The 17,245-nt window shown below is 33.1% G+C and overlaps 1 protein-coding gene and 1 long non-coding RNA gene across 3 annotated transcripts in view; one reads left to right on the plus strand and one right to left on the minus strand.

Annotated features, from left to right (window-relative positions):
* Positions 1-17,245, plus strand: part of LOC126967134 (synaptotagmin-like protein 4) — a 160,506-nt gene that overhangs the window by 44,955 nt on the left and 98,306 nt on the right. Inside the window, exons 1-2 of one of the 2 annotated variants that reach the window (XM_050811560.1) lie at positions 383-618; positions 8,019-8,480. In XM_050811560.1, coding sequence (XP_050667517.1) covers positions 8,045-8,480 — 436 coding nt within the window. In that variant the 5' untranslated portion in view covers positions 383-618; positions 8,019-8,044. Of the gene's footprint in view, positions 1-382; positions 619-8,018; positions 8,481-17,245 lie in introns of those variants that run through there. The other variant, XM_050811559.1, reaches the window with a different exon arrangement.
* LOC126967267 (uncharacterized) lies at positions 11,262-11,787 on the minus strand. Its single transcript, XR_007729949.1, has 2 exons — positions 11,690-11,787; positions 11,262-11,606 (listed from the first exon to the last, which is right to left on the minus strand). It is a non-coding gene; the product is annotated as an uncharacterized LOC126967267 (long non-coding RNA).

The following is a 17,245-nucleotide window of genomic DNA, read 5'->3' on the forward strand; positions in this document are numbered from 1 at the left end:
TCTGAGCGACCATAAGCTTCCTCATCAGGCCCATAGTTCACTTCAGTTTCGCAAGATTAGCTCAGTGAAGGTGATCCTGTGAAATTTGTTAACAATCGAGTCAAAAAGGATCATTTTTGCTATTTGTGACTGTCGCTAGTAACCTATAAATTTTTACTATAACTTATTATGAATATGCATTTAATGAATCGCAATGAACACGCATTAGGAATTTATTATTAATCGTGCAAGCTCGTCACGGCATTAATTAAAATCAGAATAATATCGGCTGCAGTGTGCTCAGAACCTTCGTCATTGAAGCCTTATTCAACAAGAACGAACTAGAGTTTGTGTTCTTAACTCGAGCCTCACGAAGGCAGTACATGCCGTAGAGCCAACGAAAGTAGACGCGTTGATTAAACAGTTTAGTTCGTTACAACTTACAGTGAAGTTAATTACTATTTGAAATAGTTTATTCCCTGCTGTTTAGAGTTTATATGATAGTGTTTTTGTTAACAGTTTATTGTCTTTTAACAGTAATGGTTTTTATATGTGTGTTTGTTTAGTGTCACTCAGATCCAATGCAGTGGTGATAAAGTTAAAATATCTTGGTTTGCGGTTTTAGTGATATATGATAAGGTACTTTCCTATAATTTCTACTGACACCACAAAATGTGGTTTAATTTTACAACATAATTACAAATCACGATCATAATAAACTTATTCTTTATTTTATTACATAAATAGTGATTGATATCATTTTAAAAGCAGACATAGGTACTGTATATTTGTAATATAAAATAAGTGCACGTATTTAAAAGAAACAATGGTTTTCGACAATGTATTTTCGCTAAATCTTTTTGTTTCTTTAAGTTGATATATGATAACAATAAATTATAAATACATTCGTAATTCATTTGTATGGAAAAGGAGGACAAACGAGCGTACGGGTCAACTGGTGTTAAGTGATCACCGCCCCCCACGTTCTCTTGCAACACCAGAGGAATCACAGGAGCGTTGCCGGCCTTTAAGGAAGGTGACCGCGCTTTAAATGAATAATAATATTAATCCTGAGATGCGGAAGGTAAGGTAGGGTATACGGACATCATCCATTTGCCATGGTCTTGATTTCCTGGCTTCCTTCACTATCTTCAGCCCTTTCATACAAGTTTTCTTATTGTTAGTGCTCCTGGCTTTGGACCCTCATCAGTACATCCTCGATCTGATCTTGGAATGTTCCGCCTAGGTTGATATTGTCCATAGAAATGTAATAAAAAAGCTAATAGAAACAGTATAGGTGTAAGTTTTACGAGATGGAGATTGCCTCATGTTGTCCCAAAATGCAACGTCAATCTGAAACGCGGCGATAGGATAGATAGTAAATATCATCAGAAAAATCAGTAAAAAATCCATCTCATGTGGTTTAGAAATTATGGACATTAAACAAAAAAAAGCAGATATTCTCAATTTTTTAACAATTTTTCGATAATTGTGTTTTATGTTGGTTATTTTTGTCCATTTGAAACATGTCACTACAATCCTAAATAACATGTCTTTTAGCACAATAAAAAAAATTAACACAAATGCCTCAAATTTTCTTAGAAATATATCATATTTGCCAAACTATGAATAATTTAACATTTTTAAAATATCTCGACCTCTAGAATACCTTGCTAAGTGCCATGAAAAGGCGCCAACTTAATCAGGATTCCAAAATGGTACATACTTTATATAGTTCCATACGCTTTCAACGCTCCGGATATTGAGGGACTTGTGCAGCAATTGTATGCAAAATGACAACAACACGAATAAATTGCGAAAAAAGAAAAATAGGATTGCTTTTATATTTAATTTATAAAAACAGCAAGCAAGTTAAACAATATATATTATAAACAGCTGAACCGACAGACGTTATTCTGTAATATAAATATAATACATAAATAACTGTTTTTTTTATGAATTTGTCAAGAATGTTTCATAACATCAAGAATTATTTCGTAAAATATGCTCCCTGTTGTTATAATGAAATTGTTCACAGCTGAATTGTCAAATCGTGCGTCAATAAATTCTCTCATAGAAAATATGTCCATTCAAAACAAATATTGGAAATAAAAATAATAATGTGTCTCAAACCGAAATAAAAACAATCCTATCTCTAAAGGTGGACTAAACTGCACTCAATGAAGTAATCCCCATTAACATCCGTTGATTAGTTTAGATCACTGGAAACAAACATCAGGACACTTTATTTATATACATTAAGATATTTAAAATAAATGAAAGATTATAGTAATATTTCAACATGAAAATATTTTATTTATGCATTAATAAGTTGTACGGGAGATCAAGGTTTTACACTAATATAGTCAGCTGTTACAATTTGATTTCCTACTTCCTTACAACATTTATATAATTACTAGCTCTTACCCGCGACTTCCTTCGCGTGCCAAAGTTACCTTGGGCAGCATTGTTTATTTTTTAATATACTCACTAATAATAATAAATATACTAACATAATAAACATAGAAACTGCTGTGGTTAATACATTTCTATAAGCTACCAACTATAGAACTTTCATCCCCTTTTTCATCCCCACACAGGTCTAAATTTTAAAATCGCTAGAACAAATATTTGTTTATTTCGTATCAAGTGCCTAAATACAAAGTTTCATGGTGTTATCTTCGATAATGACGAGCTTCCATATAAACTTCCGCCTCTATTTAAACACCGCCAAGCCTATTATTCGCGATAAAAGTTAGCCTATGTCCTTTCCCAAGCTCTTGTCTATCTCTGTACTAAATTTCATCAAAACCGGTTCAGTGATTTAGGCGTGAAAGCGTAACAAAAAAACTTACATTCACATTTATAATATTAATGGTGATGTTTATTTAAACCGATCTTATTTTACAGGCGTATTATTGGTTCTGTGTGTAGCCAATAAAGTGAACGGAAAAACAGCCAATACAGCTGTAACAAAATGTCAAACTTTGCATTTGAAAACTGAAGCACCTATTGTTAAATGTGCGATTACTTGGAATTTTGCGCGATAGTACCTTTCGTTTGTCTGTCTGTTTATGTGAAGATGACGTAACAATTGAATGAATAATCTATACATATACTAGCTCACCCGACAGACGTTGTTCTGTAGATAATAAAAAAAAATACTGTTTTGTAGGAATTTACTAATAATATTTCAAAACATCAAGAATTATTTCGTAAAAAATGCTCCCTGTCATTATAATGAAATTGTTTCAAAGCAGAACTGTCAAAACGTGCGTCAATAAATTCTCTCATAGAAAATTCATAAAAAAAATATGTATGTACCACAGCGGTATTCTAAGAACCTTATTCCATAAACAATGTGAAATGTACACAGTAATGTTTTCACATAACTGCTTCACGGCAGAAATAGGCGCCGTTGTGGTACCCATAATCCAGCCGGCATCAGGTGCAAAGGAGCCTGTTAAAAAAAAACATATGTACAAAGATATGCATAGCTGGGATCCTGTGCTAAAAAGACTACCACTGGTCTTTGGAGCGTCGCACAATATCGCTGGTGTACACTCTCATCTCTATGAAGGTCATTTCGCTTGTCATATTGTCAACATTTATCCTTCTATAATTAAATAAATAGACGTCTTTTATTTAAAACTAGCTGACCCGACTGACGTTGTTCTGTACATAATAAATAAACACAAATTTAATGAGTTTGTCATTAATATTTCATAACATCAAATATTATTTCGTAAAATGTGCTCCCTGTTGTTATAATGAAATTGTTTCACAGCAGAACTGTCAAACTGTGCGTCAATAAATTCTCTCATAGAAAATATGATACAAAACAAATATTGGAAATAAAATTATCATGGGTCCCAAATCGAAACAAAAACTATCCTATCTCTCAAGTTAAACTAAACTGCACTCCATGGAGTAATGCCCATTAAAATCTGTTCATTAGTTTAGCAGTTCACTGTTAACAAACATCAGGACACTGGATTTATATATATACTAGCTGCCCAGACAGACGTTGTTCTGTAGATAATAAAAAAATACTGTTTTGTAGGAATTTGCAAATAATATTTCAAAACATCAAGAATTATTTCGTAAAAAATGCTCCCTGTTGTTATAATGAAATTGTTTCACAGCGGAACTGTCAAACCGTGCGTCACTAAATTCTCTCATCGAAAATATGTCCATACAAAAGTAATATTGAAATTAAAAATAATTCTGGGTCCCAAATCGAAATAAAAACTATCCTATCTCTCAAGTTGGACCAAACTGCACTCCATGAAGAGATTCCCATTAAAATCCGTTCATTAGTTTAGGAGTCCATCGCGGACAAACAACGTGTCACGTAATTTATATATAAAGATACTACACTATAAGAAACGATTGATTGAGAAAGGAATGTTTGTTTGTTTCTGTCACGTAGAGTGGGTTGAACGATAGACGATTACCTAAACACACTTATAACGAGTTTGAATAGTTCGAATGTCGGTGTAGTAGGAGGACATGACACGTTCTATGTATAGGAATTCGGGTGACGGGTGCTGTGTGTCGTGATCGGGTTTGCGACTCAAATTATGACAGTGACTATATTAGACAAATAAATTTTTTAAACAAAATTTATGAACGATGCGGGCCTCGAACCCGTGACCTCTCGCGTTCCGTGCGAGTGTTCTTCCATTGAGCCAACCGTTCGAGTGACGTATCATTGATAATAATATAATAATAATAATATTGGCACCATTCGGCTATATGGGTCGTTGATAATTCTTGTGTATGTCGTGTTCAACTCTCAGGTTCTTCATATATTAGTGACGATATTATTGCTGTTATGAGCAGATTTATAGTGCTTAACATCAGATGGATTTCTCATGCCGAATAGTCGATTTCACATAAAGGAGAAGTACCTACTCATGAACGTAAAGCATGGGCTTAATGATCCCCATCCAGGTGTTTAAGTACACACGGGAAAAAAATTGTGACAAAGATGAAGCCAAAACAGAAGACAAAATAAACCTTTCAGTTGTCTCATTCTTAAATTTGGGAATTCGTCATTGTATAAAACAATGTAACTTAAGCATTGTCATGTTGGTGGTGATACTTTTCGATTTGACGTAAATGTATATATATCCAATATCCTGATGTTTGTTTCCAGTGAACATCTAAACTAATGAATGGAAACGGTCTTCGGGTAAACTTCTTGTGCGAATAGGTGTTCCGCAGGGTTCTATTCTCGGTCCTTTCTTGTTTCTTATTAATGTTAACGATCTACCGTTTGTGGTAGATGATAGCCATGAGATTGTATCGTTTGCTGATGATACTTCACTTATTTTTAAAGCGAAACGAAGTGAAGATATTGATGACGAGGTAAACAATGCACTTTCAAAGATAATGCGTTGGTTTGAGACGAATAATCTGCACTTAAACAGTAAAAAACCAAGTGTTTACGGTTCATTACACCAAACACAGCAGAGGTACAAACCAACGTACTTATAAATGACCAGAAAATGTCCTGATTTTTGTCTCCAGGGAACATCTAAACTACTGAATGGATTATAATGGGGATTTCTTAATTGCATATGCATTTTAGTCCAACTTGAGAGATAGGAGAGTTTTTACTTAACAACCCATAATATTTTTATATTTTCTACGAGATATTTTATAATTTCTTGACGCAAGGTTTGACAGTTCTGCTCTGAAACAATTTCATTATCAGGGACCATAATTTACGAAGTAATTCTAGATGTTATGAAATATTATTGACAAATTCGTAAAAAATAGTATTTTATTTTTTATGTACAGAAAAAACGTCTGTCGGGTCAGCTCGTTACGTAAACAATAATTTTAATATTGAATGTCGTATTTTTTTGTTTAAATTGGCACCAAATTCAAAATATTGTTGAGAATAACTACTTTTTAGTTACCAACCTTATTTTATAGCATATTTGGACGTTTGAAATAGTTATTTTGTATTTTTTTTTGTAAATAATGCAATATAACGAACGGAATCAAAAGTTTCATTAAGTAAGGAAAAATTTCACATGAATAAAATAGTGAATTATAAATTACACGTATAAAAACAAATTTTCACAATTTGCCGGCAGATATTAACATAACTTAGATAACACTAGCCTTTTGAAGTTAATTTATGAATACCATTTAATTTATTATTTATATACAGCTATCTAACTAATCTATCCTAGCTTTCCAAAGCGGAAATGCTGCCAGTATTCTTGGAACGCTTCCCCATAATGATAATTTTAATTTAATGTAATCAATATTGTAAATATAGTTACAAGATTTGTTTTGTTTGAATAAATTTATTTATTATTTCAATTAAATATTGTGTATTATATTATATTGTGCTTTTTTTTTATTTTCAATGATCTCCATTCGCCCCGTTGCTACATAACGATACCGATAACTACTTAACAGTTATTCCTGAAATTAGGCACAGACATTTTCGTCAAATCTATCAATATTTCCTTGTTACATCATGTTCATTGTTTTATCTTTTTCCTTTGTCCGTGTTTGTTACCAGTGTAATCACTGATAACACTAAAAGATAATTCTCTTCTCAAATATTGAATGTTTGTTCATAAGTTTTAGTTTAATTTGTTTTTTTTCACTAGTCATAGAAGGCAAGAGTTTCCAAGGACACTTGTTGGATCTATTCTTCCGTGCTAAAGAATCTTCTGTGTTCGAAACTATAATTATTATATATAAAATTTGAAAGTAGTTTAACACTTTTGAGTCCCAGACGCTTTTCAGAAGTTATCTATGAAAAATATAAACGTTTTATTAATTTTAAAACTATTTATTTATTAGGTTTACAATCACTTACAATAGTACACACAAATATAAAAAGTAGAAGTAAAAACTAGGAATTAAATGTAGTGATTACTTACAAATAAACACAGCATTCCCCATAATAATTAATTTTAAGTATTATATAGAACTAGCTGACCCGGCAAACGTTGTTTTGCCATATAAAGTATAATTCACGCGATAGTTTTATAAGTAATAAAATATTGCCTATATTATAGCCTGTACATCATTTTGTTCTATTTTCAATAGTTTTTGCAGCGCACGCAAAAATAGGTTTTCGATTTTACACCTTGTGTTACAAAATAGCAATTTTATTACGGATCCCTAATTTTGAAAAAAAAACATAGCCTATAGCATTCCTCGATAAATGGACTACCCAACACTGAAAGAATCATTCAAATCGGACCAGTAGTACCAGAGATTAGCGCGTTCAAACAAACAAACAAACAAACACTGCATATTAGTATGGATAAGTCAAGAATTAAACGGTTTTTTTAAATTAATAAATGAGTAGGTTACATATTTATTCACAGTTACATTAATTTACCAATTATAACATTAGTAAAGATTACCAATGTTGGTGCAAACGGTCTTGCGGAATTTGGATAAGAAGAGACTAATAATAATCTGCTGTATATCTTAATACCTAGCAACGAAATAGCCCAGGATAAGATTATAATTATGATTATTTTATAAAAATTGCAAAATATAATAATTCAAAGTAATAGTCAAAGCAGTGGCAGTTAAAATGACATCAAAAAAATAAACATGTGTAAAAAAAATCCTTTTCTTTTTTTAAATAAAAAAGATGTTAATTTTTTTTTAATATATCTCAAAATCCACAGAACTTAAATTAGATAATAATAATACTATTGTAGAACTTACTTCTAATAATGAATTTACAATATTCATAATAAGACGTGGTATTTGTGCGTGTGTGTGTGTTGAGTGTGTGTGTGTGCGTGTGTGTTTGTGAATTACTTTGAATTTATACCTTCCTTTAGATTTTTATTAACACTCCTTATAAAGCAGTCTTTACTGTTATTAAAAAGTTCAGTACTGTTCAATTGTTTATTTATAGTTGCATAGAGTGCGACAGATTACCGAATTTTCTTAATAATTGGTGTGACTCAGCGGGACTTGGAATAGAAACGTGTGTCTTGTTGATAAGTGTGTTTATTTAATAACATATCATGCAATTTCAGGTCCCCGCGCATGTCATGCAGTCAAAATGCAAACAACAAGAGAATCAAGTCGTGCAAAGCGTAACATAAAGAGAAAGAACTCCAGAAAGAAATCCTTATCTCCCTCCGACTTGAAATGCGTCAGAACTGATGTTCCCAAAGCTGAGAGTTCCGCGAAAGGGAAACACAGAAGGAGTAACATACAGCGGACACTGACTCATCCAATTACCTGTTCGGACTTGAGCGATGTGTCAATCGATAGTGTTCTGGGTGCCATAAAAGCTGACGCAGTGCCACAAGAAAGTGATGAATCTCATGTTCCTCCGACAAGCAGCGATAGAGATACTGAAGATGATGCAAGAGTGCAGGTCACGTCGGCTCCGGCGAGGTCCAGGTGGGATTCAGGGAGTGAAATGGATTCCTTAGTGTCTATCGTTGTGCGGAAGGCATCGGCACGGCGACGTCGAACGCCTGCTAACCAAGGTACTGTAACAATCATGTATTATCATAAGAACTATGTACACTTAAGAACCATCATGAAAATTATTAAGTTTAATACCTTCAGCGCAGCACTTGGTATGCATAAGAATTTACTGAAGGTGCTAGAATTTTAAAAATCGAATAGAATATATACACTGAAGATTACCTCCTATAATATCTTAACTGGACCTCTTTTTAATCACTACATATTATAAAACAGTTAATCGCCGCGTGTGTCTATCTGATCGCTATAAACTTAAAAACTACTGGATCTATCTTTACGCTGCTTTAACCAATTGATAGCGTGGTTCTCGAGGAAGGTTTAAGTATTTGATTTGTTAAGTTTTTGGATACATTTTTATATATATTAACAATAATTTGTAGATGTCGGAAAAAATAAGCAGTCTGGGAGCTTTGAACGAAAACGCTGTCTAAATCCTTTGAGATATAACAAAATAATGTACTGTGGAATTGTGTATCTTATATAGGTCTACAGAAAAGTCCGAGATGGCATATGTCTATCTCTTAATTTATTATAATTATCTCTTATTTTCAAAATTGGCAATTATAAAGCGGTAATGTAATAGCCCTTTGCACAGATACGATATTAATCCATATCATTTAATATTGATAGAACAGCGACTGTCGGGTCAGCTAGTAAAAGTATATAAATTTATTCATTGTTGTCAGCAAATATATTGTGACTTTTGGATATTGTAGATGAAAACCAATATTTTTGTAGAATATTATAAATACCTATCACTAATAATTACATCAAGGTACGTGGTTAAAGCAGCTTCTGACTGCTTCTTCTTTTCAATAAGCTCATAAGAAATAATATTCAAGGCTGGCTGAGATGTACAGGCTTAGGCCCGGTATCCACCAAAGCGAAGAGGAGACGAGAGGAGTTATACCGCGAAGCTGTCAGGTTATTTCCACCAAAGTGGAGAGGCAATGTTAGCTGTGTATAGCTGAGATATGAGCTGTGAGAGCTCGAAATCAGTCAAGTGATATCCGAAAGGTAGACGTCATCGAGCCCGCGAACATGTTTCTCTGCTCTGCCGCTCGATGATGTGAGGAATGTGATATCTCCTCTCCTCTCCGCTTGATCCATTTCCATCGAAGCTAAACGGAGAGAAGATGTGAAAATAACCTAATCAGATTGGTTATCAAAACGCATCTGCTCTCCTCTCCGCTTTGGTGGATACCGGGCCTAATACTAAATAATCTATTTATACTATTCCATGTGAACCTTACTAACATACACAAAGGAATTCTATCTTGGCTGGAACATCCAGAGATTATTTAAGCTGGCATAATTTGTTTGTGTGTTTAAAGTACTTGTATAATTCACAAACTTGATCTCGCAATCCGTTCCTGTCATATGATGATGATATGATTTTAAATAATCTAAATATTTTAATTTTTCATTTCGATTTCGATTTATGAATGAAATTGTGAACAGTTTAAGTCATTTAAACACTAAATATTGATTATTATTTTTTATTATATTAGTTAGATCAACTTATAACTCAATTATTCACTCAAGTTATTCAATTATTGCAAGCTCTTAAACAATCATACACATATTCGTATAAATACGTCTTATTCCCTAATCACAATAATCAGAAATTGTATATTCACTTTGTCCACATTTATTATCTATGTAGGCTTGGCCACTCCTATGTTTAGTGTTTGAATTGGTTTGAATATACATTTAAAGATATTGTTAGTATACAATCCAAATATCCTACCTCACGTAACCGACATGTACAAGACATTTGACTAACGAGTTAACAGTTGTAAAAGAAGGGTCATGGGTTGTCAGGTCAACATGTAAATCAATACACAAAATTCATCAATTAATTGCATTGAGTAAAAAAGTTATTGCTGTGAGAAGGTTCATGCGGCGAGTAAAGGACCCACAGGGTGTTGTCTCCTTTGTTCCAACGCAAACTGTTGCAGTCACATTTGCATCAACGTTGTTACCTGAGTATGTAACACTTGATCACTGGAGGCATGAGGTTAATGTATATCCCCCCTATTAAACAGTGTCTACGCTGTATGAATTTTGGCCATATTGCTAAATTTTGTAGAAACAATGAAGTTTGTTCCATATGTTCTGACAATCACAATTTTAAAATGTGTCCAAAAACTTTAACAAAATGTGCCAACTGTGGTGGAGATCACATAGCTATCTCATCTACCTGTCCTCTGAAAAAACAAAAAATTGAAGAAAACAAAGTGAAGTCCCGTAGTGTTAGATACTCAGATCTCTTCAATGAATCTGCTTTCCCTCAATTAAACTCAAAGTATATTGACACACACCTGAGCAATCTTATAAAATCTGACAAATTTATGAACCTCTTGGTTGAAGCAGTTTTACAAATTTGTACAAATAAAGATAAGTTAACTATAAATTCAAATAGTATTAAGGAAATTCTGAATAACACTTTTAGAAAAAAGACATCTAGTTAATTGTTATTATGGATACATTGAATATAGTGCAGTGGAACACTCAAAGTATTATTAGTAATAGGCTTATTTTTACAAGGTTTTTATATGAAAATCATATCCATATTGCTATAATTTCGGAAACTTGGTTAAAACCACATCAGTATTTTTTAATAAAAGGCTATAACACAATAAGGAATGATTGTGGTAATAAACACAATGGTGTAGCAATATTTATTCATAATAATATCACATTTTCTAACATAAATACATATTTTGATAGTGCTCTACAAAATGTTTGCATTAAAATTAAAATTAATAACAAAGAACTGAGTATTGTGAGTTTTTACAGTCCTTCCAATTCAAATCCTCCATTTAATAAAAACAATTTAAACAGTTTAATTAAGTCCATTCCAGAGCCAATGATATTTGCAGGTGATTTCAATGCTCATCACATGTTGTGGGGATGTGTTGATACATTGCCTCGAGGTAAAGATGTTTTAGAGGTTATAGATGAGAATGGTCTTGTTATTCTGAATAATGGTCAAGCTACCACAATAGGATCTCCATCTTGGCGTCCTAATGCTCTTGACTTGACTTTGGTAACTCCATCATTGGCTCTTTTATGTGACTGGTCAGTTATTGACAGTCCTCTGGGCAGTAGTTATCATCTCCCTGTAATAATAAAAATGGCAGTAAGTAGTGATAGTAGTAGTTTGCAAAACACATTATGTAATAATCTACATTTGCCCACTCACCCTAATTATAAGCAGGTGAATTGGAATATGTATAGTAACTTAGTTGTTTCTTATTTGGATGATGTTAAATTTGACACTTTATCTTCAATAGATCTTTTGTAATATTTTACTTTCTGCTGCCAAGCAGTCAATCCCTAGCTGTCTGTTTTCCAAAAGTTCTAATAGTAATAATGTTACTAGTTCTTGTTCACAAAAATCTTTTAAATATCCTTGGTTACCTTCGTGGAATCAGAGGTGTACAGAAGCAGTTTTAAATGCTAAAAATGGTTACATTAATTTTAAAAACAACTCCACTGATGAAAATTATGTGGAGTTTAAGAGATTGCGGGCTTTAAAAAAACTTATCTTAAAAAGTGAAAGAAGAAATAGCTGGATAGGCTTGTGCAATTCATTTAATCGTTGTACTCCTTTGTCTTCAATTTGGAAATACATGCGCAAATTTAACAAAACTTACATTCCTGACAGTGTGTTGAATGATAGTTGGATTCCAGATTTTCTACAAAAGTATACTTCTGACTTTGTATCAAATGAGTTAACTAAATATGTAAATGTTGTTAATGATAGTAATAAATATTTGATAGAGCCTTTTTCTTTACAAGAACTAAAATCCGCTTTATTTACTAGAAGAGATACATCTTTCGGTCTTGATACGATTCCATATATTTTACTCAAAAAACTTAATTGCCAAAGTCTCAACATCTTTTTAAATTATCTTAATCGCCTATGGAAGGAGAATACTATTCCTGCAGAGTGGAAAACAGACTGTTTAATCCCAGTTTTAAAGCCAGACAAAAATAAAATGTTACCTGACTCTTATAGACCTATAGCTCTCACGTCTTGTGTTGGGAAGATATTTGAGCAGCTTCTAAAACAACGTCTCGAGTTCTTTATAGAACAAAATTGTCTTTTGCCTAATAATCAGTTTGGTTTTCGCAAAGGTCGGTCTTCTAGGGAGAGTATAGCGCAGTTACAGCTTGATGCGCATCAATGTTTAGCAAGTAATCAGTATCTTTTGTCTGTATTTTTTGACATCTCAGGTGCCTTCAATAGTGTAAATATTGCCGTGCTTTGTGACGAGTTATCAATGTTAGGGATACCAGGTAAAATAATAAATTGGATGCAATCCTTTTTGACTGACAGAAAAGTATATGTAAAATTTAATAAACATTTGTATGGACCACGACTTTCTTCTCTAGGTGTTTGTCAGGGGGGAATATTGTCTCATTTAATTTTTATTACGTACATAAGACGATTGAACCTTATTTTGGGGCCAAATATAGTAAACCTACAGTATGCGGATGACTTAGTCGTCTATGTATCGGGAGTTGATCTGATTAATTTAGCCGCTACTATTAATAAATCACTTGTAAATTTATATCAATACTTTTCTTATCTTAATTTAAATGTAAATCCAACCAAATCAAAAGTCTTTGTGATTGGTCGTAAACGCATCATATTGCCTCCCATTTTATACAATGGCATTCCACTGCCTATTTCATGTGACATAAAATTTCTAGGTGTAACATTTACTCCAAAACTTTCTTGGAAAAAATATACAGATAGTGTTATAATTAAAGCGAATAAAGCTTATAATGTATTAAAATCTTTGTGTGCAACGTCGTGGGGAGCGGACCCTAAAATATTGTTAATTTTGTATAAATCGCTTATTCGTAGTCATTTTGAATATGGCTTTCATTGTTTCGCCGCAGACAGCAAAATTGTTAATAGTCTGGATAAAATACAAAATAAATGTATGCGTACAATATTGGATGCACTTAAAACTAGCCCAATAGCTGCTATGCAAATCGAGGCCAACCTTCCTCCTTTGTGTATTAGATTTAGTTATCTTAAAGAAAGATTTATTTTAAAGCTCTATAGCTTGCCGACGAACAATCTTCTTAAGAATCTTATTGCTTATTAATCGTCTTCATTTCAGAGACAGTTGTTTATCTTGCAAGATTTTTCCTCATTTTTTAAATTTCTACAAGATTTAAATATTCATCGGAATAATGATATACTTCCCTGCCATGCAGGTTCTTTTCGATGTAAATATTCTGCAATTAATGTTGTAATAGATCCAAATTTAACTTCAAAAGAGGAGGTTCATGTATTATTGTCAGAATGGTCTAATTGTAAATTTGTTTATACGGATGGCGCTAAAAACAATAATAATGTTTCTTTTGCAATCTACCTTCCTGAAATTAGGAAGGGTATTGGCTTTAAGATTAATAGATATGCCAGTATTTTTACTGCTGAAGCCGTCGCTATTCTTTTTGCTTTAAAGCATATTAAGAAACAAAATCAACTTAATAAGAAGTGGGTAATAGTTAGTGATAGTATGAGTGTGTTAAAAAGTTTGTCAAATAACAAAATGAGTGCTAACATCAATTACATCATTTTTGCTATAAAGGAATTGTGGTTCGAACTATGTTTAATCGATATTAAAGTGAATTTCGTTTGGGTCCCGTCCCATATAGGAGTAGCAGGAAACGAAAGCGCTGATTTTCTAGCTAGAACTATCATTAATATATCCGATCTATCCCTATATCCTGATTGCAAAGATCTAGACATTAACATACCATATACAGATATAATAAGTAATCTAAAACAGCGTATGACTCTTCTTTGGGGAAGATATTGGTACAATTGTACAGAAGTTGAAAATAAGGCTCATTCGTATACTTTGTTAGATAATCCCGTTAATAGCACACCCTGGTTTTGTAAGTTTAAAAATTACGCTCACAGAAAGTTCTATACTACAATAACACGAATGCGTATTGGTCACTATCGATTGAATTTTCATCTTCATCGCAAAAAAATTGTCTCCTCTCCTTTTTGTGACCATTGTAATAAGCAACAAGATCAGTCTCTGGATCACATCTTTTTTGATTGTTCGTCCTTTGGCATACAGCGCCTTGTGCTGATGGATGAGCTACTGGAAATATATGGTGCACCCAATATAATCCCGCTCTCAGTAATAGATCTATTAAAGGACACATCAACTTATATGTCCTTGTATAAATTTGTATGTAGTACTGTAAATACATTGTAATTTGTAGATACATACGTTGTAAATTTGTTTATAATTATGTAAATACGTTATAACTCGTACATATACAACTAGTAATAGCATAGCGCAATTCGCGAACTGAACAGATAATGTAAATAGGTAGGTATTATTCTAAAAAGTTATGCAAATTACACTGGATTTGACTTTAAGAAAAGGGGAAAATTATTAGAGACTATATTACTGGATTTGGACTTACTAAAAGGAAAATATGGAAAATATTCTTTAGAGAATTATACATTAACGGAAATGGTAAAATAACTGATGACTTTAAGACTGGATTGGATTTGATGAAAGAAACTACTATAAATATTCGCTATCGAATATACATAATTGGAAAAGGAAAATGGAAATAATGTAAGATGAAATGAGAAAACTGGATTGGACATTTTGTAAAACAAAATAGTGAAAATAATAAATACCAAAGAAATGAAAATACTAACGACAAGGCAGTAAGGCCCCTGGCTATAGCCTGTTCGAAAGAACGAATTGATATAAAAAAAATGACTATTTGACGTTTGAGTTATGTTTGTTGCATCACTTTACATTATTATATTGTAATTGAAATGATTTGTAAATCGATGAACCCTTTACGAAGTAGCGGTAGATTCTATAAGAAAAATATTTTTTTGACATTCATAAGTATCATTTCCGTGACCTACATGAATAAAGTGATTATGATTTGATTTGATTTGAGGGAAAAATAAAATATTTATATCATAACAATATATCAGTCAGCTTAATAGACAAAATAGACGGCTATAAAATTAAAATAAATCTATAGCAAATATTAACATTAAAATAGATTAAAAAATGCTAAGTTGAGTAATATTATAATGCCGGCGCTTACTTATATGAATAAAATATAGATCACTTTTAAACAAAGATGAAGGTCTATTACAAATTCTAAGATTACAAAATATAAATTTGTTAATATCTAACATTTGATTCTTTGAAATGTCAGAACATTGTTTTTATTTTATAATGTAAACTTACCTTGAAAAATGAAAACAGGGACAGAGGTGTAATAGTTTACCAGTGGGAGGCATCTTTGCACAGAATGCCGGCTTGCTTGTGGGTACCACAACAGCGCCTAAATCTGCCGTGAAGCAGTAATGTATAAGCATTACTGTGTTTCTCTGAAGGGCGCCCCGCGCCGTATATATTACTGGGCAAACGAGACTTAACATCATAATATGTCTCGAAGGTGTCACACGCAATTGTAGTGCCGCTTAGAGTTTTTGGGGTTTTCAAGAATGCTGAGCGGCATTGCATTGTAATGGGCAGGGCGTATCAATTACCATCAGCTGAACGTCCTGCTCGTCTCGTCCCTTATTATCGAAACTGAGATATTCACATTTCAAACGATTCGACTCATCTTGAAACAACACAAACAGACACAGAATGGTTTCTTTTCTTCTGGAAGTACCTGACTTAGCCTCACCATGAAACCAAAATGATGGTTTGCTTAGACTTTACTTACGTAAAACTTAGCTGAGTGTGATAACACGCGAACTTATATTACGCTGTCTTAACTTAAGGCCGCTATCTCAAGACATCACAAAAATAGCGCATAATTGAAACCATTTCTTGACGGTATATATAAAGTTTATATTTACAAAAAATAATGATATATCTGCAGAATATGAGAAAAAAATTCATTTTTTCACATAACTTTTTTTTTAATGAAAATAAGGGATGAGACGAGCAGGATGTTCAGCTGATGGTAATTAATTCGCCCTGCCTTACAATGCAGTGCCGATCATGATTCTTGAAAAACCAAAAAAATCTGAGCGGCACTACAACTGCGCTCGTCACCTTGAGACGTTAAGTCGGCGCTCTTCAGACCGAAACACAGTAATATTTAAATATTACTGCTTCACAACAAAAATGGCGCCGTTGTGGTACCCATAATCTAGCCGGCATCCTGTGCAAAGAAGCCTGCCCCTGGTAAATGTAAAAACGTAAAACTGTAGCGTTTCAGACTCTCAAGGTAATTTCTTTTTCTTGAAAGGTTTTTCTTGTTAAATAGCTAGTGTGGATGTAGGTACTGACCACGTACTTACATCAACAAATGACTGTCAAACAAGTCAAACATTATATTGTCGCCGAGCGAGTTATTTCTTAACGAAGGACAGTAACGAGCTGAGACAATAGATCGATGAAAGTAGTTATTTAAACCAATTAGATCAATTGTACCTTGTTAATTATTGACTACGGATGTGTACTACTGGCTATATATAATTATATTATATACAATCTCAATTCGCATTTATCACGGGGAGTGTTCCAAAGAGCTGTTTAACCTGATTCCTGCCACCGAATTCCACATTCGCACGACACGCCACAAGTTTGGATATCATCCCCACCATCTGGATGTATGGCGGTCCTCCACTGTGCGGTTTTCAAGGAGCTTTCTTCCACGTACTACAAAGCTGTGGAATGAGCTTCCTTATGCGGTGTTTCCGCGACGATACGACATGGGTACC

Source organism: Leptidea sinapis, chromosome 12, assembly GCF_905404315.1.
Source record: "Leptidea sinapis chromosome 12, ilLepSina1.1, whole genome shotgun sequence".
Classification (NCBI taxonomy): Eukaryota; Metazoa; Arthropoda; class Insecta; order Lepidoptera; family Pieridae; genus Leptidea; species Leptidea sinapis.